The 24,991-nt window shown below is 35.4% G+C and overlaps 7 protein-coding genes and 1 non-coding gene across 12 annotated transcripts; all 8 read right to left on the bottom strand.

Annotated features, from left to right (window-relative positions):
* Positions 1-1,477: 1,477 nt before the first annotated feature.
* On the bottom strand, positions 1,478-3,167 carry LOC106433786 (mitochondrial succinate-fumarate transporter 1). The gene is made up of 2 exons (XM_013874616.3): positions 2,597-3,167; positions 1,478-2,226 (listed from the first exon to the last, which is right to left on the bottom strand). The coding sequence occupies exons 1-2, from the start codon at positions 2,999-3,001 to the stop codon at positions 1,687-1,689; spliced, it is 945 nt and encodes a 314-aa protein (XP_013730070.1). The 5' UTR covers positions 3,002-3,167; the 3' UTR covers positions 1,478-1,686.
* Positions 3,168-3,768: 601 nt separating this feature from the next.
* Positions 3,769-5,044, bottom strand: LOC106433803. 4 transcript variants are annotated; one of them, XM_013874634.3, is made up of 5 exons: positions 4,903-5,044; positions 4,706-4,799; positions 4,308-4,369; positions 4,143-4,201; positions 3,769-4,055 (listed from the first exon to the last, which is right to left on the bottom strand). In XM_013874634.3, the coding sequence occupies exons 2-5, from the start codon at positions 4,783-4,785 to the stop codon at positions 4,038-4,040; spliced, it is 219 nt and encodes a 72-aa protein (XP_013730088.1). In that variant the 5' UTR covers positions 4,786-4,799; positions 4,903-5,044; the 3' UTR covers positions 3,769-4,037. The 4 variants fall into 4 exon arrangements, with proteins under 4 accessions (XP_013730088.1, XP_013730090.1, XP_013730089.1 ...); XM_013874636.3 differs by having other exon boundaries at positions 4,706-4,794; positions 4,908-5,005; XM_013874635.3 differs by having other exon boundaries at positions 4,908-4,998.
* Positions 3,769-7,265, bottom strand: LOC106433795 (protein trichome birefringence-like 3). Of its 2 annotated transcripts, XM_048751742.1 has the most exons (10): positions 7,006-7,265; positions 6,681-6,921; positions 6,420-6,591; positions 5,940-6,298; positions 4,908-5,739; positions 4,706-4,799; positions 4,473-4,522; positions 4,308-4,369; positions 4,143-4,201; positions 3,769-4,055 (listed from the first exon to the last, which is right to left on the bottom strand). In XM_048751742.1, the coding sequence occupies exons 1-5, from the start codon at positions 7,196-7,198 to the stop codon at positions 5,406-5,408; spliced, it is 1,299 nt and encodes a 432-aa protein (XP_048607699.1). In that variant the 5' UTR covers positions 7,199-7,265; the 3' UTR covers positions 3,769-4,055; positions 4,143-4,201; positions 4,308-4,369; positions 4,473-4,522; positions 4,706-4,799; positions 4,908-5,405. The 2 variants fall into 2 exon arrangements, with proteins under 2 accessions (XP_048607699.1, XP_048607698.1); XM_048751741.1 differs by having other exon boundaries at positions 6,681-7,258.
* A 950-nt stretch (positions 7,266-8,215) lies between these two features.
* On the bottom strand, positions 8,216-8,288 carry TRNAA-AGC. The gene has a single exon. It is a non-coding gene; the product is annotated as a tRNA-Ala (tRNA).
* A 1,371-nt stretch (positions 8,289-9,659) lies between these two features.
* LOC106433805 (trihelix transcription factor GT-3a) lies at positions 9,660-12,021 on the bottom strand. Its single transcript, XM_013874639.3, has 2 exons — positions 11,133-12,021; positions 9,660-10,376 (listed from the first exon to the last, which is right to left on the bottom strand). Exons 1-2 carry the CDS (start codon positions 11,451-11,453, stop codon positions 9,738-9,740), a joined length of 960 nt encoding a protein of 319 aa, XP_013730093.1. The 5' UTR covers positions 11,454-12,021; the 3' UTR covers positions 9,660-9,737.
* Positions 12,022-16,063: 4,042 nt separating this feature from the next.
* On the bottom strand, positions 16,064-17,379 carry LOC106433826 (pyridoxal 5'-phosphate synthase subunit PDX1.3). Its single transcript, XM_013874658.3, has one exon. The coding sequence runs from the start codon at positions 17,233-17,235 to the stop codon at positions 16,306-16,308; it is 930 nt and encodes a 309-aa protein (XP_013730112.1). The 5' UTR covers positions 17,236-17,379; the 3' UTR covers positions 16,064-16,305.
* A 2,591-nt stretch (positions 17,380-19,970) lies between these two features.
* Positions 19,971-22,102, bottom strand: LOC106433785 (vesicle transport protein GOT1). Its single transcript, XM_013874614.3, has 8 exons — positions 21,898-22,102; positions 21,748-21,809; positions 21,358-21,435; positions 21,091-21,182; positions 20,918-20,998; positions 20,749-20,846; positions 20,589-20,670; positions 19,971-20,242 (listed from the first exon to the last, which is right to left on the bottom strand). The coding sequence occupies exons 3-8, from the start codon at positions 21,386-21,388 to the stop codon at positions 20,204-20,206; spliced, it is 423 nt and encodes a 140-aa protein (XP_013730068.1). The 5' UTR covers positions 21,389-21,435; positions 21,748-21,809; positions 21,898-22,102; the 3' UTR covers positions 19,971-20,203.
* A 44-nt stretch (positions 22,103-22,146) lies between these two features.
* Positions 22,147-24,916, bottom strand: BNAC03G00260D (E3 ubiquitin-protein ligase APD2). The gene is made up of 10 exons (XM_013874613.3): positions 24,491-24,916; positions 24,311-24,417; positions 24,114-24,239; positions 23,933-24,026; positions 23,658-23,732; positions 23,474-23,556; positions 23,125-23,271; positions 22,952-23,024; positions 22,545-22,854; positions 22,147-22,457 (listed from the first exon to the last, which is right to left on the bottom strand). The coding sequence occupies exons 1-10, from the start codon at positions 24,735-24,737 to the stop codon at positions 22,382-22,384; spliced, it is 1,338 nt and encodes a 445-aa protein (XP_013730067.1). The 5' UTR covers positions 24,738-24,916; the 3' UTR covers positions 22,147-22,381.
* Positions 24,917-24,991: the final 75 nt, after the last annotated feature.

Here is a 24,991-nt window from a genome sequence, read left to right as displayed (position 1 = left end):
CAGCCATTACATGATTTTGAAGATTAGAAAAAAGAAAGACAATAACTTTTATTTCAGTTAAAATAACCATTTTTATGGGAAAAACATAAGACAGAACAGACGTAAGACTTTGGAAAATGTATTATTCAATAGTGATTTGAAGTAAATTCTTTAATTTTCATAATCTATTGTTGTTTAATGTTTGATTTTAAATCTTTCTTAAAATCAAGTGTGATTGTTTTTTATATTAAGAGATTTCAGTGTAATGTTTATTAGTTCTTCTATTTAATCTTTTTGTTAAAAATGTGTGAAATATATTGTTATTCAATTAAAATTTTGAGTAAAAAATGGTAATGGTTATATATATATATCAGATTCTTATAATTCATTTAATTGAAAAGGTTTAATTAAATTTAAATATATATTTTTGAGAAAACTTCATTCAATAATCTAACTTTTATCTTAAATTTCATAATCATTCTTTATTACTTTGGAATTCAGTCATGTTGTTATAATTTCTTGGGAAAGGTATATCATAGGCTAGTGTTGAAAGCAAGAAATAATATTTAAATTAAGAGTTCAAAAACTTAATTTTGAAATCTGTGAGCTTGTTCCAAATATGGCCTAATACACTGTCCGTCCAATAAGAGAATTGTCCTATTCCAAAGAAATATGATGGTAAGATTTCAATTTTTTTGTATTGGAAGTATATAGTGTAGTCAAATGAGATTTTGAGATGATTTGTATTAAAAACTAATTTACTGTTATTCAATCATAAATTTTAAATTTTTATTTGAAATCCACTATTATTCAGTTTGATATTTAGTAACATTCTCTGCTATTGAAATTATTTGAAGTTGTGAGTTTTATACATCTGATTTTAAAATGTTTGGTTTATTAGTTAAAAATAAATATCTAAATCCCATGGTTTTAGGTTAAATTTTAGAGTGGTTAGACGATTTCTAATGATGCTTCATATTTTACTTTTTGCTTCATTTTTCGTTTTTTTTTGCTTCTGGTACTTTTATTTTTTCATCATTTCTTCAATTTTTGAAGAATTTAACAATATTAGTTTAAATTTGAAGAAATATTATTAAGTTTTTCATTATTGGATAAAACTTTTTATTTACAAACTAATCCTTAAGCGTAACTGTTATATTGGAGTAAATTATAATTGTTATTGTCACCCTAATAATTTCAAAATTTGTATTGTTATTTCATCTAATTAGATTTTAATAACAAAGAACATGAAAAATATTCATTTAGAAGAATTTGATGTTCGATTTTAGAAAAATTTAAAATAAAATAAGCTCTATTTTTCGTTTTGGAACGCTTAAGTTAATCACTTAAAATATATATATATATATATATTATATATATTCGGTGTTTTATTACAAATTATAATATTCTTTGTTTATTTATTTCTGTTATATTTAATAATTGTGTCTTTTTTTGTCAGCAGAACAAAAAAAAAACTTGAAAATTTGAAGAACAAATATAGTTAACAAAAATCATATCAAAATTTCCAATTCATATAAAATCATATAAATCTTCCCATCACTCTGAATTGAATACACATCCCTAACCCTAAGAGTGTGTTTCGTTATTATCAAAAATGTCTTGGGGAGAATTGAGTTTGGATTTTTCCCATTTCTCACAAAAATAAACCAACATGAAAAGAAACAAATGTCATGTCTCTCTCACTCTCTATAAAGGTGCGTTAAGGAGATATCTCTTCTCATAAAGACCAGTGACCTGATCAGCAACAGCCCACATAATGGCTTGTCCAGGAGGAATCCTCATCAGCCTCGGCAACAATCCTCTCCATAGAGCCACTAATCCTTCCTCAGCATAAATGGTCCTAATGGCGTGAACCATCCCTCTGTATTTCAGCCCACCTTCACCGTCTCTGGTCTGAGCCATCAACCTGGTCTTGACCACATCAAAAGGTCCGGTGCAGAAGGGACCAGCGGTTCCAGCTAAGAACCCAGAGATCATGGACTGCCAGGGCTGCAAGGCTTGGCCGTCGCCTTCGTGCTTGTTCCACAAGAGGACGTCAAAGGAGTTTTTAGCAGTGAACATGACAGCTTGGTTGGTGCCGTTACGCATAACGGTGGGTGCAGCACCAGACCATAGACCCAAAAAGGATTCTTCTCTGACGATGGTACGAGCACAGTGGATGGGACCTTTGTACTTGAAAAGCTCGGGACTCAAACCTTTCTGTTGCTGAAGTCTAATCTTCACCACCTGGAGATTTAGAGGAATCAAGAAGAGAGAACTAAACCGTATTTTCAGAAACTAGATTCTATATACTCCGAGATGAATCCTTTTTCATGAAACCAGTCAAAGACGCAAAATGCTTCTACTTAATGTTAGTGATTATCAGATTGGGCAAGATTAAGAACAATGGGAGCAGAAGAAGCACAATGCCCCATCTACGTAGCAAACAGATCTGTATTTCAATAAATCTCATTGCTGCTGGCTTATTGATAAGCAGGCGAATCTGGCGCATGAATAATCTTTTCCCAACTAACTATTTTGTTTAATTCCATTCACTATCTAAAATAATCTGGAGAAGAAGCCATATGTGATTTGAGCAAGAAAAGGGGGAAGTAACCTCAAAGGGTGTAACAATGGCGAGCGCTTCGAGAACACCGGCGCCAAATCCGGATAGCAAACGGCCGTGGTTGCTCACCTTTCCCGTCTCCGAGTCCTTGAACACGGTCTGGAACATGGCGTTGGATCCCATCCGAAGCGTGTACTTGAGCGTCAGGTGAGTCGCGAACGGCGTCAAACCTTTCCACAGAGCGCGGACGCCTTCGGTGCGAACCACCGTGGAACCGCAGTGCGCGATTCCCTTGTAGGCGCCCCCGCGATCTAGCTGGAGACGCGTCTTGATGACGTCGATCGGCTGGAGACAGCACGCCTCGACGACTCCGCCGAGCGAGCCCGAGATTGCCTTCATGTAGGGCGGTATCGACGCCTGGCTCTTCGAATCCGTCCTCGCCGGTGCCGCCGCCATCTCCACTAGATCCTCGGCTGAGAGAGAGAGAGAGGAGAGAATTGTTACGTTTGAGTGAGTTATATGCTTATCTCTTCTTTTACTTCGTTCGCCTACCCACCTCACCTCACCTCCTGGCCTCTGCTGTCATCAGACTCTCTCTCTTTAATTTATTTGTATCTTCCGTAATTAATTCACAATTAGCAAAATCTTTTCTTGGAAACCTAACAAAACGAATCTTTTTGTATCTTTTTTTTTTTAATTTATACAAATGTGAATAAGCAAGCATGAAAGAAAATAACACACTCTCTCTCTCTCTCTCTCTGCCTGTCTTCTCATAAATATTCTCCCAATATTTCTTCAATTTAATAGGAATTTTTATTTAAAAATATTTTGTTGATTACAGTACGTTACAAAAATGATTAAAAGAGGATTGGTAAAAAAGGAAGCCAACTAAAACTTCAACGCACGGCTCATTTTGTGTAACATCTCTTTCATCCACCATGTTCAAAGACCCCCACTACTGAATCTCTTTTGGCAACAGTTTATACTACTCTCTTTAATTCAAAAGTTCTCTTCCCAAAGTTTGTTCACTCTTTCCTTAAATCTCCTTACTTTTCATTTTCATCACGTCTTATGGTCTGGTAACTTTCACCGACTTGTAAGATAACAAATCATATATATCTAACAAGCATTTATTTCATTAAGACAACTACACGTAAAGTTGGGAATTCCCTTCAAATCGAGACCATAATTACACGTTTAAAACGCACAAAACATGAAGAATCTAAGCAACGGAGACACTTCGAATGAATAGAGAATAAGAAGCAAAGACTTCACATATTTTCACAAAGCAAAGTAACTCCACTCCGGCCGAATGTGTTTTTTTGAAGAAAAAGAAGAGAAAAAGCTCAAAAGATCGTGTTTTAACCCACAAGCTTATTACATTCAAGCATTCTTTTTTTTTTATATATATAGACATAATAGACCTTCCCCCCACCCCCTCACTATTTGAGCTTGATCCATGTAATACCCCTCGCTTCGAAAGACTGAATTATCACGGCTTCTTGAAAGTCTGAAAAGTAACAACAGTCATTTAGTTATAAACAGTCTCCTTCAAAAACACAAAGTGATGAAAGTTCTTAAGGGAAAAAAAACTCACATCAGAGTTTTTGGAAAGTTCCTCCATATGCTGAGCCACTTTCTCCTTGCTCTCTGCAGCTGCAAAAAAAAAAAAAAAGCAAATTCCAAAAGTTGACAAGATTGTCAACACGAGGGAGGGAGTAAACATATATAAATTCTTGAGGAGGTAAAGTTTAGGACAAACCCATTTTAGAGATGTTCTCAATTCTTTTAGAGGTCCTCACAGCAAATCTTTGGAAAGCATGGCTACCAAAATTCACAAAATATTGTTAACAAGCCAGATATACAATCAATTTTGTGAAACAATTAAAGATCCACTGAGAATTCCAAATGATCAGATCAAACAAACCGGGTAAGCTGTGTTAAGATTCAATGCCATATCAAAGATCAGAAACAAGCCTACAAAATCATCACCAGTAGAAAACTAAAAGATGCATCAGCATCACGCAATCAAATGCTTATTATAATAATAATAATCCAATCAGCCAGAGAATGAAGCTTTTTGTATCATAAATTATTATCCAATCAAAAAGATAAATGAAATGATGAATCTAGAATACCCAAAAGATCGAAAGTGCGTACCTGTTAGACAAACCATTAACAATGAGCTCGTTCGCAACGTATGAAATCACTCTCCCAATAAAGTTTCCTCCTCCCGCCATTATCTCTCACTTTCCTATCACAACAGATCCCAAACAATTACCCCCCCAATTTACAAACCCTAGAACCAAAAATTCGATCCATCAACTCAACAAATCTAGGTTCCTTGTAATTAATACCTCACCTGATGCAGACGACGAACGAAGATTGGGCAAGTTTCGAACCCAAAGGATATTATTCTCTAATTTTACAGGTTCCACATTTCTCAATTGTATATATATATATCAATCAACTCGAGAACCTCCTCTTGATGGCGATGACTTGTCCCCTTTAGGGTTACCATCGGACGGTCACAAAACTCTCTAATTTAATCTAACGATCTATATTTACAAATGGCCCCTCAATATCTATGACCGGGCTTTTCTATTTAAGCCCATCTTTTCTGGCCCATAACTTCATCTATATGGGCTGACTACATCTTGGCCCATTTGTTAATTGGTTTTAAATGATGCAATCCAATTCATTTACCAGGTTACAATCACATTCACACATATATTCAAAAAACAAAATATGCTGATGACAACACAAGAGTGGGAGAGGACTTGGGTTTTCCCGTTTCATCCATCCTTAGTACGTACGTGTACATGCATGTTTCCTAGCTTTTTTTTTTTTTTATCTTTTTTTACAAATGAGCCAATAGGATACGATTCCACGTATCGGGCAATCCAGGGAGGCACCAATGTATGCAATCAGCGTTACCCATTGGATCAGCTCTCTGCTCAGCCGTTAGCACCTTTCCCCCTGTCTCCGTGTAGACCGATGTGTGTGCGTCGATGCGGTACTCCGAGAGCTGCGTGATGTTAATGACAGTCACGTGCGTGGCCATGTGCTTCACCACGCTTGACACCACTTTCATCATCTGCTTGTTCGACCCTGTTCCCCAAAACCTCTTATCTTTTACTGGCTCTGTCTCGTTGAAACACTTCGTCCCGTTTGGCTTCCCCCAATCCGCACTTCTGCACGTTTTACACAATACTCTAGATAATAACTATACAGGCTCGTTTTGATTGTTTTATGTGTGCTAACTAAGATCGTTCTTTGCATGTATATATATATATATATGGAACCATGCGTTTGCATTACGCATTTACGTTTATAATTTATACTAACCGGCCGTAACAAATCAATAAATCCAAAAACTAGATGTTTTTCTTACCTAGTATGAGTAGGGGACATGGTAGTGAAGAAGACTTTGGTCTTGTTAGAGTCAACGGTAGAGTCAACCCAATTAGCCCATGTCTTGAGCCCTAACCTGTAAGCCACTGGTGTGTCTAATGCCTCCGCACCTCTCTCTCCATTTCCAAATGAACCCCACAAAGCTTTCATTCTGAGTCCACTCATCCACCAAACATATGTGTTGAAAACTAGAATATCAGCTCCTTCCCAATACTTTGATCGATCTTCCACTGAATCCACTTTTACTACCCTCTTCTTCATATCCAAAATCACAGGCAAATCCGTGTTCGATTCCACGATAAACGGTGCCCAGTAAAACTCTATACTCGCATTGTATTCCTATAAAACAACAACAAACAAATGAGGAGAAAATTACAAAACATAAGCTTCGCTTGCAACACAAGGTACAGTGAAACCTCACCTAACAAATGTTTGAGCAAGTTACAATCTTTAATCATACCTTTGCTTTGAAGACAAAGTATTTTTTGCTACGCTTCATTGATTTTTCTCCTTCGGGTATTATTGATTCCACCAAACACACGAACGACTCCCATTGACTTCGTTGCAAAGAATCTCCGACAAAAAGCAATCTTTTTCCTCTGAGTTTGTTCATTGCTAACTTCGGATTAAATCTGTTTCAAGACAGAAAAAAATTAGAGATTTTGACTTCAAACCGTGAATAGACATAGTAGGCTTCTGAGTATAGATAAGATATAGTAACCGTGGGATAGTGCAGTCATCAGGCTGCCATTCCCACCGAAGATAATCAGTTTCTGGTCTTCCGTTTTTCATGCAAGAGAATTGACGGTCGATGTATGGACATGATTCATCCGTGTAGAGTGGCTCCGCTGAGCTATTGTAAACCCATTTCCCTGCTGCAACATTACACTCTTCTGGATCGAATTCGAACCTGTCGTCCAGAACATCCATCTTTTCTGATCTCTCCTCTCGAACTTTCTCCTCTGAAATATTACTTGCGTCACAAGAGAGGAAAAAAATACAAAAATAAGGCAAAAACAGAGTTTTGAGATTCGGTGTCCTCTTACTAGGTTTCGAGCTGATGTTTTTCCTCGGACAAGACTTTGACCTGAGGAAATTTGAAGAGGAGGAAGACATCAAGCTGATTCTTTCGGTGTATAAGAGAACAAAGAACATAAAACCACATAGAACAAGAACGATGATTGATAGAGGAATCTTGGTTCCACCCAGTGCTCCTCTGTTAGGTGTCAAGAAGCCCATAGTGGCGAATCTGGTAATTAATTTCTGCGGAAATTAGAGAGAAAGGTGTTTATGGAGTGTTTGGTTTTTATTTGGAAAATTAAGGATTGAGTAGGAGTGAAGCTAAAGGCATATTTGGATGTGTTGCTTCCATCTTTTCCCATTCTAACAAAGATGTGGTTAGGGAGGTTAAGGTTTGACATGATTGGGTTTTATCTATTGATTAAGATATGTAAACGTGAAATGCACATTGTCATTCATTAGATCAAATTTTGTTTGGCTAAATCCTTGATATGTCTTCCTTTTAACCGTAAAATAGAAGAAATGGCGATTTTGAATAAATTTTCATTACTTTTTTTAATAAAACCATCGTGATAAATTTCATAAAATCATTAATTATTATTTTTTTGCGAACAGTCATTTTTTTTTTTTAATCATTCATTGCTTTAAGCAGTTGAAAATGTAAATTACATCAAAATAGGTGTTGCGTAAATTCTTTTATACCTAGAACTTTGGTGTCAAGCTTAAACATTATATATAACAAACATAGAGTGACTTACTTGACACACATGGAAGTTATATAAGCGAATATTAATTTGATAAGAAGGGTTAATTAAATCACTAATCGAATTTATTCTTCAAAGACGTTTAAAGTTAAGGAACAAATAGTTGATGAATTGTTATCTTGGCCCTCAACATCAGATTGAACCGAGAAATATATATATATATATACATATATATATATATATACACATATATATATTCATTTTGTCAATGGCACATGAAAACCAAATAAACATACACCAGCAATATAGTTGGTGTTGCTTACAAAACCAAATAGCTCCTTTTAGTTTTTTTCAGTTTGATGATAATTAAATCAATTATTAAAGGCAACACAAAAATCATTAGGCTTCTACTTTCGCAATTAATAATGCATATAGTGGGAAATATTGCAACATACTTTTCGTCAGTAGTCTTTGTTTGATTGTTTCATTTATAGAATGAAGACAAAAATTAGAAATGAAGGCGTTAATAAAATGGAGATGCGGGGTATCGATCCCCGTACCTCTCGCATGCTAAGCGAGCGCTCTACCATCTGAGCTACATCCCCATTGCTTGAAAAATAGAAATTGTGTTTTATCATTCAAATGTTATGTGTGAGCTAGTTGCCTTAAGGCTATACAAGTCGAGTTTGATGTTTATGATGACAAACCAATGTATGTGTTTGTGATAGTCAAACAACGTTACGCGTTAGTTTTCTTTAGAGGCGGTCGAATATATCGAAGAGTATTCTCATTCTGCCGCGATTAAATACTTTTATGGAACAGTCAAATCCTATGCGCGAATTTGACATTCAAGACTTTTCATGCTCTCACTTTATTAGGATAACTCATCTCCATAAACAGCCGAATCAGTTCTCTTCTAAAATTTGTAGAGCCCCGTAGCTTTGGAATATTTAACGGTGCAAATTGTGGTCTCTCCTTCTACGTACGTTACTTCTTTGACTTTTTATTGTATTTCTGTGATTTTTTGTTCGAGTTTCACATAATCACATGTAAAATTCATTAACAACTTCCCATTCTAATTTATTTAAACTTCGAATTATGAATATATGATTTAGTCGACCAACTTATTTTTATTTACTAAAAGTTAATTAAAAATGCAAAAGTGCACTGGTGACCTTTGAGGGTCTACTCCACGTTTCTATCAAGTTGTATTGACGCAGCGGATGAGCCTTGTTTATATGAATATGATATCTTTATTATAAATGTATTACGAAATTACAGTAGTGTGAACGCCATGTGACACGGTTTCAAGTTTTTAACTGTGTTGCGATCTGTTTGGTAGCTGTCTGTTGCAAGAGAAGAAAGAAATAATACAATAATAAAAAACTACTAGAGAAAAAAAAACGTTATATATATGAGGGTTAAAATACACAGATAACGCGGTGAAGTAATAATGTGTGACAAATGCGAGTTTAGAATTTTATAACAAGGCGGACTTTTACTTATTTTTTGTTTAACGACTGATTATTTAATAACCATGGAACACTATTATTAGCAGATAAAAGTAGCTAAAAATAGTAAACCAATTTGCTTTTGGACACTTTGGATATGCTCGTTTTACTCGTTCTATTATAGGTCCAAGATTTTCAAATTTCCTCTTATTTTGAGGTTAGTTACCACTAAATGCATCAGAAGTACTATTTTCAAAAGCTCACTTTTGTACAACAACTGATTTAAAAACACATTTTTGAAGGTAACTGATTTAAAAACTCATAGATTATGAACCTAAAAACCCAAAAAAAAAACCCTGGAATTTAAAGCATTCTACGAGAGCATACTAGAAAATTGAGGATCAAACCAGCAAGTAAAAAAAAACTGCCCCACCTTTCGAGATTTACTTTCATACCATACCGTGATTGAAAATTTGATTTGTGGTTTTCAACTTTAAATTATTCATATACTAAATAAAACAAACATTAATAAAATGAGATTTAAGTTACTAAAGAACTAGCTACGTGATCCCATGCTTAAATCAAATAGCTAGAAAACAATATTTAAAAGCCTTGATAATGATCATCATTGTGATCTCTATTAAGCTTATTAAGCAAAGCATCAATGAGTGTATCTCTCTTCCGACCCCTAGCTTCTTCTCTCAACCGTCTCTCATCCTCTCTCTCCATCCACCTCTTCTCCGCAGCAGCTCTCTCCTCCTCTAGATCAGCCATTCTCCTCCGCCATTCGTTCTCTCTCTTCTCCCTCTCTCTCTCCTTCATCTCCCATGCATCTATCCATTCTTTCTCCATCTTCACCGTTTGCCTCAGAAAGTCCTCCAATATTTCTTTAAATGTACTACCCGCGGTTTCAGCTTTGGTACTACCTGTAAATATACCTTTTCCTTTTTTCACACGTTTTCTTGGATCAGTAGAAGTACTAGTAGTAATCACTTCTGCCTTTTTCTTGTCTGTCTCGATGAAAGACAATAGTTCCTCGTTGATGTCTTGATTTGGCTCCTCAACTTGATCTTCTTCCTCTTCGTCAGATGAAAACTGATGGTGTTTTCTCTTCGAAGAAGTGCTTCCTTCTGTGGCCTCTGACCACAAATTTCTTTGCATTCTTGCTGTGAAAATCGATTGGATCTCGCTGTAGAATGGGAACTGCTGCCTAATAGCTTCTGGTTCAGTCGTTTCACACGCCTGTCCCATACATATTCAATATGTTATATACTAGTACATACACACAAAATATATGTTTCTCATGAATGTAAACATGTGACACTATTATTGTATGCTATATACCCGTTCCTAGCCAAGTGACCAAGTAGCTTAACTCGAATTAGTAATCTCGTATAAATTAACATGTTCATCTATTACTTTTATTATTGACTTGTACTTAACGTGTGATGTATATATGCAGACATATTCAACTATCACGTGATTAGTAAAGGAACGCTTCTTAATAAGGTCATGCATCCGTTGTAGAAAACGGTAATTGATTTTCTTTTTTTTGTGGAATTTTGTGAACACGAGATATAACTTACGTACAGTTACCATGTCAAATATTAGTATGACAATAAAAAGAGAGATATTATTGTATAAGGGATCAAAATGTGAACATAATGCTGCATCATGAAATGCAGCAAAAAACGCGTTACTTGTTAATATAAATGGCATGGTAATTAATATTCTAAACAACCTAAGACATTAGGTTAAACTCATAAATTGATGTATATGTAATATCTTTCATCTATACATACACTATATATTGATTAGGTTTCCAATATGCATACTAGTCAATCTTACCACAGATGAAATAATCAAATAATACATATATACACATAATCATAATTTTAGAATGATGGAACATGGCTTATCATAGAAAAACATTAATGAGTGTATATATAAAAAGAGAATATAGAGAGAAATATAAAAAGATAGATAGTTGAAGGTGACCTTGTATCTAGTGACGAGGTTCTTCCACTTGCTCTTACACTGTTCTGCGCTTCGGGCAAAACCCTTGTCGGCCATTTTAGCGGCGACGACTTCCCAAAGTAGCTTATTACGTTTGGTCTCCATGAAAGTCTGATCGAGATCTTCTCTTATACCCAAAAGCTCCTTTGTCTCCTCTATGCTCCACTGAGGGATTCTCTCACCTCCTCCGCCACTGGAATCCATCGCAGCCGTCGTACTCTGCGGCGGTAGAGGGAGCTGTTGCTGTTGGATCAAGTGGTAAAGTTCATGGTCGTGATGATGGAAAGGGTTACGTCGGTCCATTATTTGGGATCGAAGTCTTTGTGACGTATGGAGAATGAAATACTTTTTGTGGGTTCTTTATAAATGAAGAAGGGGTTCTTTGGAAAAATAGGAGAAGAAGATAGAGAGGAAGGAGAGAAAGCGAGATTTTAATATAATCTATAAGGTGGGTGTGAAAAGAAGGTGTGAAATCGTCGAGAGACAATTGAAGTATAGTATTTTGTTTTTTTCTCTCTAATTTATATCTAATATATAAGATTTTAAATAATTGAAATACTATAGAAATACAATTATTTTGTTGAATAAACTACGAATACTAATACTTTAGATTAAGATATAATTGATGCTAGGTTTAATTAAAGCAGCTAACTAAAGAAAACCATATTTTCTTCTTAATTGAAGATTTTTTTTTTTGCTTCATCTTTTTCTTTCGATTTTTCGTTTACCGAGAGCATTTTTATCCAAGAATACTAATTCTTTTTAGCACGTGAGTTTCGCGTATGCCCTACTTTTTTTTAAGAAACCAGTTACCAAAACTACCAAATAGTAATCGGTCCTTAAAGGTTTTTTACACTGTTTACGTGCCCCACTGACATGTGACGATCCGCGATTGGTTCGTTTTTAACTTTTTTTTTTTTTTTACTTTTTTTTTCTAAATTAGAAAAGGTAAAAAAAAAAATACCCCAAATGGGATTTCTGGGATAACCATGCTCAGAGGCGGCAATTCAACGGTCTCATGTTTATTTATTATCACAAATAAATCTAATCTTTATATATTACTGCGTTACTATTTCGTCACGCTTACGAGTAGCACCTGATTTTAAATTATTTTTTATTATTTTTCTCAAACCTCAAAATAAATAATCATTATGACCTTTATGGTCAATTGACGGACTAGATTTCCCCTTGTCCATAGTTTTGGTAATGTTCCTTCTATATAAGTTTGATTATATATCAAAATAATCACGAAGTACTAAATTATTGGTTGACAGAAAATATGCAATGACGTACTGGATGTATCAGTGCATGCATGCTTCTAGAATTAGACCAGTGCTTGCTGGAAAATATATCATCCACACACAAAAAAGTGTCATTACTAGCTAGAGCGAGAGATCAAATATAAACCAACAGTTACACGAGGTTTTTTATTGTTCTTACAAATTAAGTTAGAAGACAACAGACATCTAAAGTTCCTTTCAATATAAGAAAGTAGGTAGCTGACAATAAAAGTTCATTAAAATATAATACCTGATTATAGTTACTGAATATATAAGAATAATTAACCAGCTAACAATTTTATCGATATTTAAGTTCTATCATGATAAAAAAGAATACCGTACTTTATATTTTAAACATTGTAACATGCTTATTTAGTTTCTCGCCGATGTACAAAACAAGACCAGCCCTTTGGCATCTGGGTCAGTTGACCCATGTGGATTTTATAATTGTAAAATTGTTTTACTTGTATTTAAGAAAAAAACTGTGAAAATATTGCAAAAAAGCTTATTAACCCTTGTAAAATATGTAAATTCTGAGTTTGACTCTCCTAAAAAGTTAGGCTAGCTCCCCCGGTGGCTGTATATGTAATATGCATCTTTGCTATTTTCTGGATCCAGTGTGCATTTCTATATAACTTGGTATGAATTATACAGCTGTCAGATTCCCCCAAAACATGCTAGTACATCTTAAAGCCGCGTGAGTGCATATGATACAAAATGATAGAAATGGAAGTATTAATGGGACAAATTAAGATATATTAACAGTGAATCAATAAGCTATCTAAAGATTATGTGTGGACCTGAAGATGGTTTTGTGTATAAAAGATGTTTGAAGTAAAAAGAAAAATAAATTGCACACGAGAAAAGGGTAATAATATAGGAGTTGATTACACTAAGGGACACTTTTTTTATTTTATATTACACCTAGAGACATTTCTTACATGTGACATTTTGTTGTGGGCCAGCGACAGATTGTAGACAATTTTGCCTTCAATGGAAACGACACTTGTAGATGAGTGATTTGTGGACGAGTGATGCGTGGTTGGGTGATTTGTGGACAGGTGATGTGTGGATGAGTGATGAGTAATGTGTGGACATGTGGATGTTACTGTGTTTATAGTAGATAACGTGGATAAACTCTTTGTTTTGATTCTATAAAACTATACAACAATACGTGAACATGGACTCATGTTACTAAAATTATACCATAAACGTGGACACAAACTCTTTTATCTCCAACACAAGCACTTGGCTTCTTTGATAAATTATCTGCAATTAAACTTCAATCAAGATGAGAAAGAGATGATATTGTGAGTATGAGCGGAGAGAAAAATCGAAGAATCGTTTACTTTCTGAGAGTAATAGATTTTGCATGTCAGAGATTTCCGATCTAAAGAATTTGCGCTTTGTTATGATGTGGATATATGTAAATTTGATTAGAGTTTAATTTAGATCCCGTGATTATGAATGGAATCGAAAGCATATTGTCCATGTCCACAACTAATTTATAATTTTGTTCAGATGTCCATCTCCACAGCTAATTTATAATTCTCTTATCCACGCTTTGGTGTGCACGTCCACATTTAATTTTGTTTACACATTAATATATATAATAAATATATAAAAATGGATCTTAAAAACTAGAGAATTTTATATATAGTTTATTATGACAATTATTTTTGTTTAATATATTTTAGAACTTGAGATAAAAGTAAATAAAAACATAAAGTAGAATAAGAAAAATAATAAAATAAAATAAGAAGAAAAGAGAGATTATCTTTATTTTAGGGTAAGTGTCTTTTTGACAAAAAAAATTGTGTCTCAAATGATAAATGTATTCTAGTGTAATTTGAACATTAAAAAGTGCTTCTAGATATAAAAAAATTGATAATATAGTCGGCGAAGTGGTCCACTTGTTACCGTGTTGAAAACTAAGCAAATATTTTACATGACTTCGTTCCCACCTGTCATCACACGTGGACTCACACGTTATATACTTTGCAATACCGTCGGCTGAGATTATAGTTTTCTAATGAGAAACAAAATGAGAAATTAAGCACAAAGGATATTGAATAATCAAATTGTTTACTCATATAGAATAGTTAACTACGTGGTCTATTGTTATATTCCACGTGTAAACGCCCACCATATAGTTGCTGACGTGGCTTTTCTAGAGTTCCGGCTTTAGATTTGATCATTTGCCTTTTTATAGATTTTTCTTCTCATGTATATCCACTCATTACCAATTCACAAGTCACTCATTCATATTTTTTTTTGTGTCTATGATAAGTATTTTTTTTACTGAAATGTGGCTATTTTTGTTTAGATGGAAGGGGCAAATAGTTTATAGCCAAAGGTTAAGATATTATTACACCAAAAAAAAAAAGTTGTAGTTATTAAAACTCATCTACGTAAATGTAATATACTTTTTAGCAGAAAAAGGAAAGAGAAGCATGGGTTAGTCTCTAATTCGTTGACAAAGTAAGAAACAACAACAATTATTCTCTGTCAACATCTCCACTGCATGAGGGTTGAACAGGTATTTATACAAAAAAGATTAAGAGGGAATTAAGCAGGAGAGAGAGTCAAAAAATTAGGTGGTGAGAAAAATGCAAGCGATTGAAATAACAACCTCTCTACGAGCTCCTTTTAACTGCCATGATTAATCATTTTGACTTTAGTCTTAGACAATTTTACCGAAACTTAGTACTATTCTCGTATTTATGGTACTAAAAGTCTCTTTGACTCAAAATATTACGCACATTGCCGATCCAAATTGTTCACTCCGCTCTTTTTTTTTGTTCACTACCTTCAACTTATATTTGAATAGTGGTATAATAGCCCAAATATCAAAGTTGTAACTAAGCCCACATTAACTGAGCTTCAATTATAGGCCTGATTGCTGGATCGGACCTGTTACCGTAAAACATTTTGGGAGCCTCAACACAAACATGAAAGAACTAAAATCCACCAATTATATTAATGCCCACTGCTTTGATGGCAACGTGAAGCATTGATGCACAAATCATGAATCTCCCTCTACTCTTACTCTCTACTAAAACGTGTGTAAGTGTACAATCTGTCCATCTTTCTAGCCATAGACCATATTTCTTCCGTTTCATATTGAGTGCCGTTTTAGAAAAAAAAAAATTGTTACAAAATAAATTTTGTTTTCGGTTTTCAATGCAAAATTTATTAATTTTTATTTTGTTATTTGTTTTTTTATTGGTTGAAATATGGTTATGTGTATAGATAATTGTGTTTTTATATAGAAAACATGCAAAATTAAGTGTTTTTTTAATCCGTGTGCACAAGTAAACGACGCTTGATAGAGAGAATTATCTTCCTCTGTTAGTGGCTGGGACCACACAATGAGATACCAACTTTAGAGGCCATGTGAATCTAATCCACAAACACTTGTTTGAAACAGCTCAGTATGAGGTAGATTTCATTTCCCCAAAAAAATCAAGCAAAACAAGTTTCACTCTTTTATGTAATTAACCTGATACTGAGATGGTGCCCCCGTGTCTAATACACCTAATGGCATAATTTCCATAAGCTGAACAACAGGTTCAGCCATAATCTCAACATCAATGGACTCTGAAGAACATTTCAATCATCGAAATTCACAGATGAAGAGAGAATAGTAGATTATTATTCTTATTATAACTGATGACAACTTGTTCTTGCAAGTGGAAGAAATCGATAACATTCAGAAAGAAAAAAAAACACTAATCAAAAGATATATAAGGCAAACACAAAAGGATACAACAAACTATCAAATATCATTTTTTCTTTTCTTTTTTTGAGATTACTGCAAGCAAAAATGGTCTGAAACCATTTCGGTCTGAAATTTTAACCTTTTGTTTGGTTTCTCACTCGGAGCGGTTAGCAAACCTCTCAACCTTGTCATCGTTGAGATTGATCCCAACCATGGCTTCTCCAAGCCCACAGCTAACCTCCACAAGCATCTCCGGGTCACTGTAATGAGTCACCGCCTGAACAATCGCACGCGCCCGACGAGCTGGGTCACCGCTCTTGAAGATACCAGAACCCACGAAGACACCGTCGCATCCAAGCTGCATCATGAGAGCCGCATCCGCCGGAGTAGCGACTCCACCGGCGGCGAACTGAACGACGGGAAGACGGCCAAGCTGTTTGGTCTGCATCACGAGATCGTAAGGAGCGGCTAGCTTCTTGGCGAAAGTGAAGACCTCGTCGTCATCCATGTTCCTTAAAACCCTGATGTCACCCATAACAGACCTCACGTGCCTAACGGCCTCCACAATGTTCCCAGTCCCAGCCTCGCCTTTCGTCCTAATCATCGCCGCGCCTTCGCGGATCCTCCTCAGAGCCTCCCCGAGGTTCCGGCAGCCGCAGACGAAAGGGATCCGGAAGTTATGCTTGTTGATGTGGTTGTCTTCGTCGGCGAGAGTCAGGACCTCGCTCTCGTCGATGTAATCGATTCCGATCGCTTCGAGGATCTGCGCCTCCACGAAATGACCGATCCTGGCCTTCGCCATCACCGGAATCGTAACGGCCTGCTTGATGTCCTTAATCATCTGTGGATCGCTCATCCGAGCGACGCCTCCCTGAGCGCGAATATCGGCGGGGACTCGCTCCAAAGCCATGACGGCGCAAGCACCGGCTTCCTCCGCGATGCGAGCTTGCTCGGCGTTGACGACATCCATGATAACACCGCCGCGGAGCATCTGCGCCAGACCGACCTTAACGGAGAAGGGAGATTTCTTCGCCTCCGTTATCGCACCGTTACCGTAAACCGCCACGACGCTTGTTCCTTCCATTATCGGAATCAGAGAGAGAGAGAGAGAGAGAATAATAATTAAGTTTTGTGGAGAAATGGGAAGAATATTTATTTATGGCCCATCCTCGCCTATCTTGGATATCGCCTTTATAGTGAGAGTCTGTGGCGGTGTGTAATAAACGCTAAAAACAATTACTATATTTTCTTTTATTTCATTATTATTAAAAGAATATTATAGTAATGCATTTTCTATGGGATTAGTGGGACTGGCTCTCATCGGACGGCCTATATTAAGAACACGCGATTTGGACTTTTGAGGTTAACACACATGTTAAGTGGGCTTAAAACCATTGCACTGTTAATAATCGAATATGTAACGCAATCAAACACATCTTAAAGAGTTCTAAACCAAATATTAATCATCGTTTTATAGTTTCAAAGAGTACGTACACCTTTTCTTTTACAAAACTTTATTTTAACTTCTTAATTATACAAAAAAAAATTCCTTATTAATTGCGTATTTATTTATGGAAAAAATCGTCTGACACCAAGAAATGTAACTGGACCTCGTAGAATCCACGACTGTCGCTCTAGTCCCCATTAATTGTTGCCTAAAAGACAAATAGAAAACAAAAAAGTTGGCAGAAAATTAATTTCATGCTTTCAAAATTTATGGAAAGCATCTTTTTCATCAATTATAACATCTTTAAATTTCTTTATTTGGACAATTAATAGCCAATCGTTATTGAGCAATTGGGGCTATGACAGATATTTATACTTAATACTACAATTTATTTTATGGTTTCTAAACAAATGTTATTTAAAATACTAAAAATTCATTTAAAATATCTGAAAATAGAAGTTTATGATGATAAAAATAAATAAATAGGCGGCTGAGGATGAAAAGAAAGGCCTGCCTCATATTTGAAATCAATAGATTTTTCAACTCAGTCCCCGGCGGCCCAACAATTCTAACTTGGTCTTTGACTACTTGACTTCGATCTTTATTGATTGCATAAAGTCCAAGAGCATACTCTATTGAGTAGACTACTCGGATTTAAAAAAAAAATGATGTTCCTTCCTTTAATTGAATTCAACCGGGCTAATGGAAACAAGCATAGAAAGATCGTACGCTTAGGTGCACTGAGATTTTGTATATTAACCACTCATTAAGTGTATGTTGGTTTGCGAACTAAACCAGAGATTGAACCGTGCACTCGTACTTAGTTTGTTTTAATAAAATAGACATATAAATTATTCACAATACAAAAATGTAATGGTTCACAAATATGCATTCATACGGGTGTTGTTTCGATTTTTAATATATAATATTTATGATTAATTATGTGAAATTTGTTGATTTCTCGTATTACGGTTGAATACAAAACCAATCAAAATAATATTTATAAAACATATGTCAATTTATATTTTTTTAACTATAATAACCATTTTGATGTATTTATTTATAAGTTAAAACATCAATTATTATGTTTATGTATATGATACATATATATTTCCAATATTAAATGTATTTATGCTTTAATAAGATAAATAGATATATCTCTAAATTTTTTATATGCGAAATAAATTTCACTTCTATGTTTATTATCAAGAAAATATTAAATTGAAATTTATTTGTAGTATTCGTATAGTTCAAATATATAGGTGTGAATTATATTAATTGTCACACTATTTAACATATATATGAAAAATAATTTTATATGCTTTAATAAAAATATTTATAGTTTATATTTTTGTATGTGAAGTGAAATAATAATATGCATGAATATATAACATTTAAAAATTATAGTCACATTTTGAATAATTTTGTTTAGCTTAATTGTAAAATTTGGTTAAAGAACAATCCAATTAGAGAAATCATAATTTTGGTATGTTTGGTTAGAGAAGAATCTAACCAAATAAATGTTTGGTGGTTAATTAATTAATTCGATAAGTTTGGATAGAAAATAATCTAACAATTTATTTGTGGTTAATTAATTAATAATTATTAATTCAATGGTATAAATGGTAATTATTAAGATGAAAGAAGGATTATTTCTTAAAAAATATTTCAATTTTAATAATATAGATATCTATCATAGTAAAAAAAATATTAATATAATCAGATTTTGTATATTATCATTAGAATTTTTCAGTTTTCTTGTTATTGCTACACAACATTTTATAACTTGATGAAATTGAGAAATATTTGGTTTGTTTGAATGCTAGATTTTAGGAATATTGTTAATACATATATAAATATATTAGTTATAATAAATCTATATTTATGGCGTATTATTTTTAAAAGTGTATGTTGCACTTTATGACAATTTTTTAATATACTTATTGTTATGATATTTAAATTTCATCAATAAGAATATATCAAAATATAAAATGGTTGATTGAACAACTAATTCTTATGTTTAGTAGATATATTTTGAAATAGTAAAACTATCTTATATTAAACATTTTTATAAAGTTATATGGTCGCTAATCTAATACTAACATATATTGAACCAGTTAGTAAACCAGTATTGATTAATAATGATTGTCTCCAGATAGTGGGGGTTGATTAATGTCCCAAATTATGATGTATATAATTGATTACTTTATATGTGTTTTGTTAATACATGGTTAAATGATAAATGTAATAATATGATTCAATATTAGATATGCTTTGGAATAAATTAGGCGTAATTAAATAGTTAGTTTAAGGGTTAGTTTATATTTGTAAGTATAGATGTGGTGGGAGACTTTGTTATGTATGCAATCAAAAAATTAAAAAAGAACTTGAACCAAAACACGATTACAATCCAGCATTAAGTCACTGAGTTAGTCTTTTAAAAGTACAAAGCTTCAAGTTGCTCCACGCTATTTGCTTTCTCCTACGGGTTTACGTTTCTACAGAAGTTGTGGACAAGCATACAAACCTCTCCTTCCAAAATATTTCAATCGTTTGTTCTGCTGCATCTCTAGCTCAGTGAATTATCACTCAACTTGGTCGGGGACTAGACGGGCACACGCTTGCCCCGGTACTTGTCAAAGAACTGTCCATCATACAAAAAAAAGAAGCCAATCAACCACATTATTCAATAATAAGCAGAATATGCAACCAGTTAATAAGTTGAAGTGGATGGAAAGTAAGAAAACACTAGGCCTAGAAAATTAAGATCATCAGAAACAAATTATATGAGTTGAGATGAGATTTATGCATCATTCTCACAAAGCAAGAGAAGCTCAAATGTACGCATTGTTTATCCTATTGGTAACATTAGAGAGTAACAGTATGTTTTATCCTTGAGGACGAAGAGTTTCATTGCCCACATGGTCAGACTTCTAGAGAAAAATCCGAATAGGTTATCATTTACAGTGAATTTTGAATGGGACACATACCGATCTTATATAAGGTTGCTGAATGATCCAACCGAGAATGGGTATCTTTTGTGCGAAAACTGCCAAGGTTGGCCAGAAGCCACTGAAACAGAAAACACCGTTACTAACGGTCTATGGTTCCACATGCAGAACAGAACAAGTAAGAAAGAAGTAAACGGACCTGAAGAGAACAAAAAAGCCATAGGTCTCCAACATCATTCCCAGAATAGGCCATCCAATGACTACAAAGAAGAAGCCGGCCCCAAAAGATATTGTTCCCTGAGTGGAAACAAGTATGTAAACACTCCAGAGATAGATACTAAGAGAAAAAAATAGAAATCAAAACGGACCTTATAGTTTTGACGCTTGGTGAAAAACTGCATGGTAGACTTGAGGCCAATGGTAAGACTAACCCCAGAGATGAAAAGAATCTGGAAGAAGAGCCAGAAAAGAAACTGAACAATTCTGACAAGAAGCAAGAATAGGAGTCAAATCAAAATGATAGTTTGGAGGAGGTACTTACATTTCCCATGGCAAGTAAGCCCTTATCAAAGACAAAGACTACTCCCAAAAAGGAGAAAAAGACGCCAAAAGCTGTCAGCCCTAATCCAATTTCTGTTTCAAAGCACATAGCAAGAGATTATCAACAGTAAAGTCGAGAGAAACTGAGAAAAAAAAAGGGCTTCTCTCTCTAACAGTAACAACGTGACATATCAATGCTCCACTCGCTCGGGGAGCAAAAGATTACCCTATGAAACTAAGTAACAACTAACAAGCAAGGATTACATACTTTTGCGGTCATTCATTTCGAAAGACATCATGGTTGGTTCCAGGAATCAGCTCTGCTTCTACCTGCCCTGCCCTCTCACTGCCACATGTGAAAAAGTGAGTGTTTACAAATGACTTCACCATGACTGACTGTGATGTGATACACATACATACAGGAGCCCAAACGAAAAAGTTTTGGAGAGAATATATTCAATATTTGGAAACATTATATGGATTAGAGATACCACCAGTGGAATCAAACGTGTAACCCTAACATAGGGTGATTATACAATACAATCGAAACTGATGCATACCAAAACAATAGACACCGAACGAACGAACGAACGAGTGAAGAGATTCAACGATACTCTAATCAGAAGAAAGGGAGGAGGGAGGATGGGTCGTAGCTTACAGATCTAGAATTAGAAGGCGGAGAATATCTAGCACGCACGCAGGCTTCCTCGAAGACGAGATCTAGAAAAACACATGAGGCGAATTTGAAGTCAGGATTAACAGATCATTTTAGCAGAAACTATGATGGACAGTAGAGAGAGAATGAAACCTGCGCGATCTGGAGACGAATTGGCTAGCGGAAGGAAGCTCAGAGAAGAAGAAGAAGAAAGGGGTCTCGATGATTTGTTCTTTGTTTCCGGAATGCAAAATTCAGGACGTAAATAATAATGAAATAGAACAATGAGATTATGTGTCCGCTCCATTCATCATCTGACACGTGCCACTCTTCTGTATATCATTATAATTAAATTGCATTTTAACAAAGCCCAAATGTAAATCTGTATGCAGGCGGCTGTGATAAACAAACCAGTTAACCTGTATGTGATAAACAACCAAACCGAAATGTTATCATATACACAGACCCAATAAAACCAACCATCATCTTGGGTCTTTCTCTATCCCCTTTCCACACTCTTTTACCTCTATACAAATATGGAACTGCGAGTAAAAACAACAACAACAAAAAAGAAAAAAAACATCACACAACCTGCGCACTGTGTGTTAATTTGATTCCCTCTGGACTTTTGATTTGGTTAGACGTTGAAGATCTTCTTCACCTTCCTGATCTTCCTACGACATACCGGGCAGAATCCCGATGTTTCCGCTATCCTGCATTTTTCAAGAGCATTAAGCCACATTAATGATTAAACTATCCCATCTGATATGAAACCAAACAAAATAACACCAATTTAGTACCGTGTCCCGCATTGGAAGCAAGCAACGCAGTGTCCACAAGAGAGGAAGAAACAGTCTCTAGGCGCATCAAAGCAAATCGCACACAGATATCTTGTACTGCTCTGGCCATCACCCTGTGCACCTTCTAGTTCCTCAGTGCTTGTCAAGATTGAGCTGTATGACGAGCACCAGCTCGAATTATCATCGTCTTTTCCAGGAATCAGAGGAGCTACATCATCATTTTCATCCGCTGTTTCCTCGTTTTCAGACACTGCTTGTTGTCTTTTATTGAAGACACTAGATAAAATCAACAAGAGTGCTGTCACTACAACTGCAACAATAGTCCAAGGGAACAAAAACCAAAAGTTTATGATAAATCCCAACGACAAGATCCGTTTATACGACTCATGTAACAAAAAAGACATTACCCATGCAAACTATGTAAGCAATCCACCTTGGCTCGTACGAGAGCTTTGCACAGAACTCATTCTTTGAGTTGTTCTGAACAACAACAACAAGAAGAGATTGTTGGATTCTGAATCATGTGATATATCTTCTAAAAGGGAGAATGAAAAAGCAAGACAAGATATGGGTAGCATACCAGCTTTGGACCTGGTGAGGTTAGTACAGCAGCATTAGTTCCAAATAATGGAACACTTAAAGTGCACTTGTCGTTAGGAAACGTGCAATGGTAATAAGCATTGATAGTATCATACAATACTCCCTCAACTTGAATGTCTATCGTAGCCTGAAAATCGCAGATATGGTGTGAGAGTGATATGTATAATATTAATCAGAGGCAAACAAAAAAAAGAGCTACCTGAGATTTAAAAAAAAAACGATGACAGTAAACCACAAGTAACCGAGGTTTCTATTTCAAAGGAAAGCAATTCACATTGTATAAGAGAGAAGTTGTAGCATATATCATCATAAGCTGCTTCAGCTATTACCTTGACTTCATTCAGGTATACGTTGCCTACTGCAATGTAATAACTCGACGACTTAGTTATGTCCTGCTCAATGAAACCACTATCTGCCAAATATAAATTAAGGTAAAGTGTGAGTGACCTCGTACAGGAGTACTCAGAATAAAAAAAAAAACAATCATGTTTAAAACCTCGGTCACTAACTAACCAGAGATGAGATGCCATGATAATGTAGTGTCTGGACGCGTAGGGTCTTGCACCCACTCGGAGAGCCCGTCCACACCTTAAATTACAAAAGCATAAAATAACTAAGTACATCATGCTGTTTTGAGAACTTTTCTCAATGAATCCCAAAACATCATCAAACTCAAAGATTTCACCAATATACTCTTGTAATGTATTTAAGTAAGCACCAGAAGAAATATAGGAGCATTTTATCCACAAGATAAAATGAATACAAAGAGGATTCTCTACCAAAAGTACCTTGGGCTATGACAAGATAGAGGGAAGAGGGCAGAGACTCAACATTGTAAGAAACTTTAACGCGTGACCCCTTGTTCAGATACTGTATCCAATACTGAATTAAAATAGCAAAAACAAAAATGCATCAGACACCAGTTCCATAGATGAGAAAGATAAAAGGGCGAGCAGGAAGAGAAGTAACCTTGTAAGAATCATTAGGAACAGCTAAATAGTGGACTTCAGACCAATTGGCCAGAACATGGAGCTGCGGGGGTTGGTTAAATCCGTACAGCATCAAACCGGATCCCTTATTCCCTAATTCTTCCACCTTGAGAAAACAGGATATCAGAAAATTAAACAATGGTGGATCCTAAATGCAAAAGAGGGTAGAGAACGTACAATGACAGTTTGGACGAAAAGCGAAGTTGGCTTAATGAGGAAGGAGGAGTTTGGTCCCAACCATACGTTCGTAGTTCCGTAAAGCCCCAAAATCAAAGTCATCGATACTGAGCAGAAGATGAACAATAAAAAAAACATTCACAGACAAGGGAAAGTTAATTGGAAAATTCAATATCTCACCGAAGACACAGAAGGTAGCGACGACGACAACGCAAGACCAAGGATCTTCCGGAGAAGTAGTCGAGGTATTCCTCGGGTTCTCCGAGGCAACGATGCTCCCATGGCGGTAATCATACTCGGAGCGGTTCCACGGAGGTCGATCACGATGGTCAAAACCGGTATCTTGGCCGTGTTCAAAACGGATATAACCGGTTTCTTCGCGGGCCACAGGCGGAGAAGAAGAGGAAGAAGAATCGGGGAGCGACATCTATAGCGATTGGGGGAAGAAAAATGATTTGAAACAAGTTTAAAACCCCTAAGAGCAGGTTTGGGGTTGATGATCTTAAGGACCCTGAGATTTGAACGATGGGTCGGCTTCCCTTCTCTTTCTTCATCGTCACGTTGAACGGTAGATTGACAATTTCTTTTCTTCTTTTTCTTTTTTTTTTTTTTAAATCTAAAATATCCTCTAATTAAATCCAAATTATGGTCGGTTCGGACAGGCTGGTCTGGTCTGGTCTC

The sequence above is a fragment of the Brassica napus genome, chromosome C3 (assembly GCF_020379485.1).
Source record: "Brassica napus cultivar Da-Ae chromosome C3, Da-Ae, whole genome shotgun sequence".
Taxonomy (NCBI): Eukaryota; Viridiplantae; Streptophyta; class Magnoliopsida; order Brassicales; family Brassicaceae; genus Brassica; species Brassica napus.
This window is presented reverse-complemented; position numbering and strand designations above follow the sequence as displayed.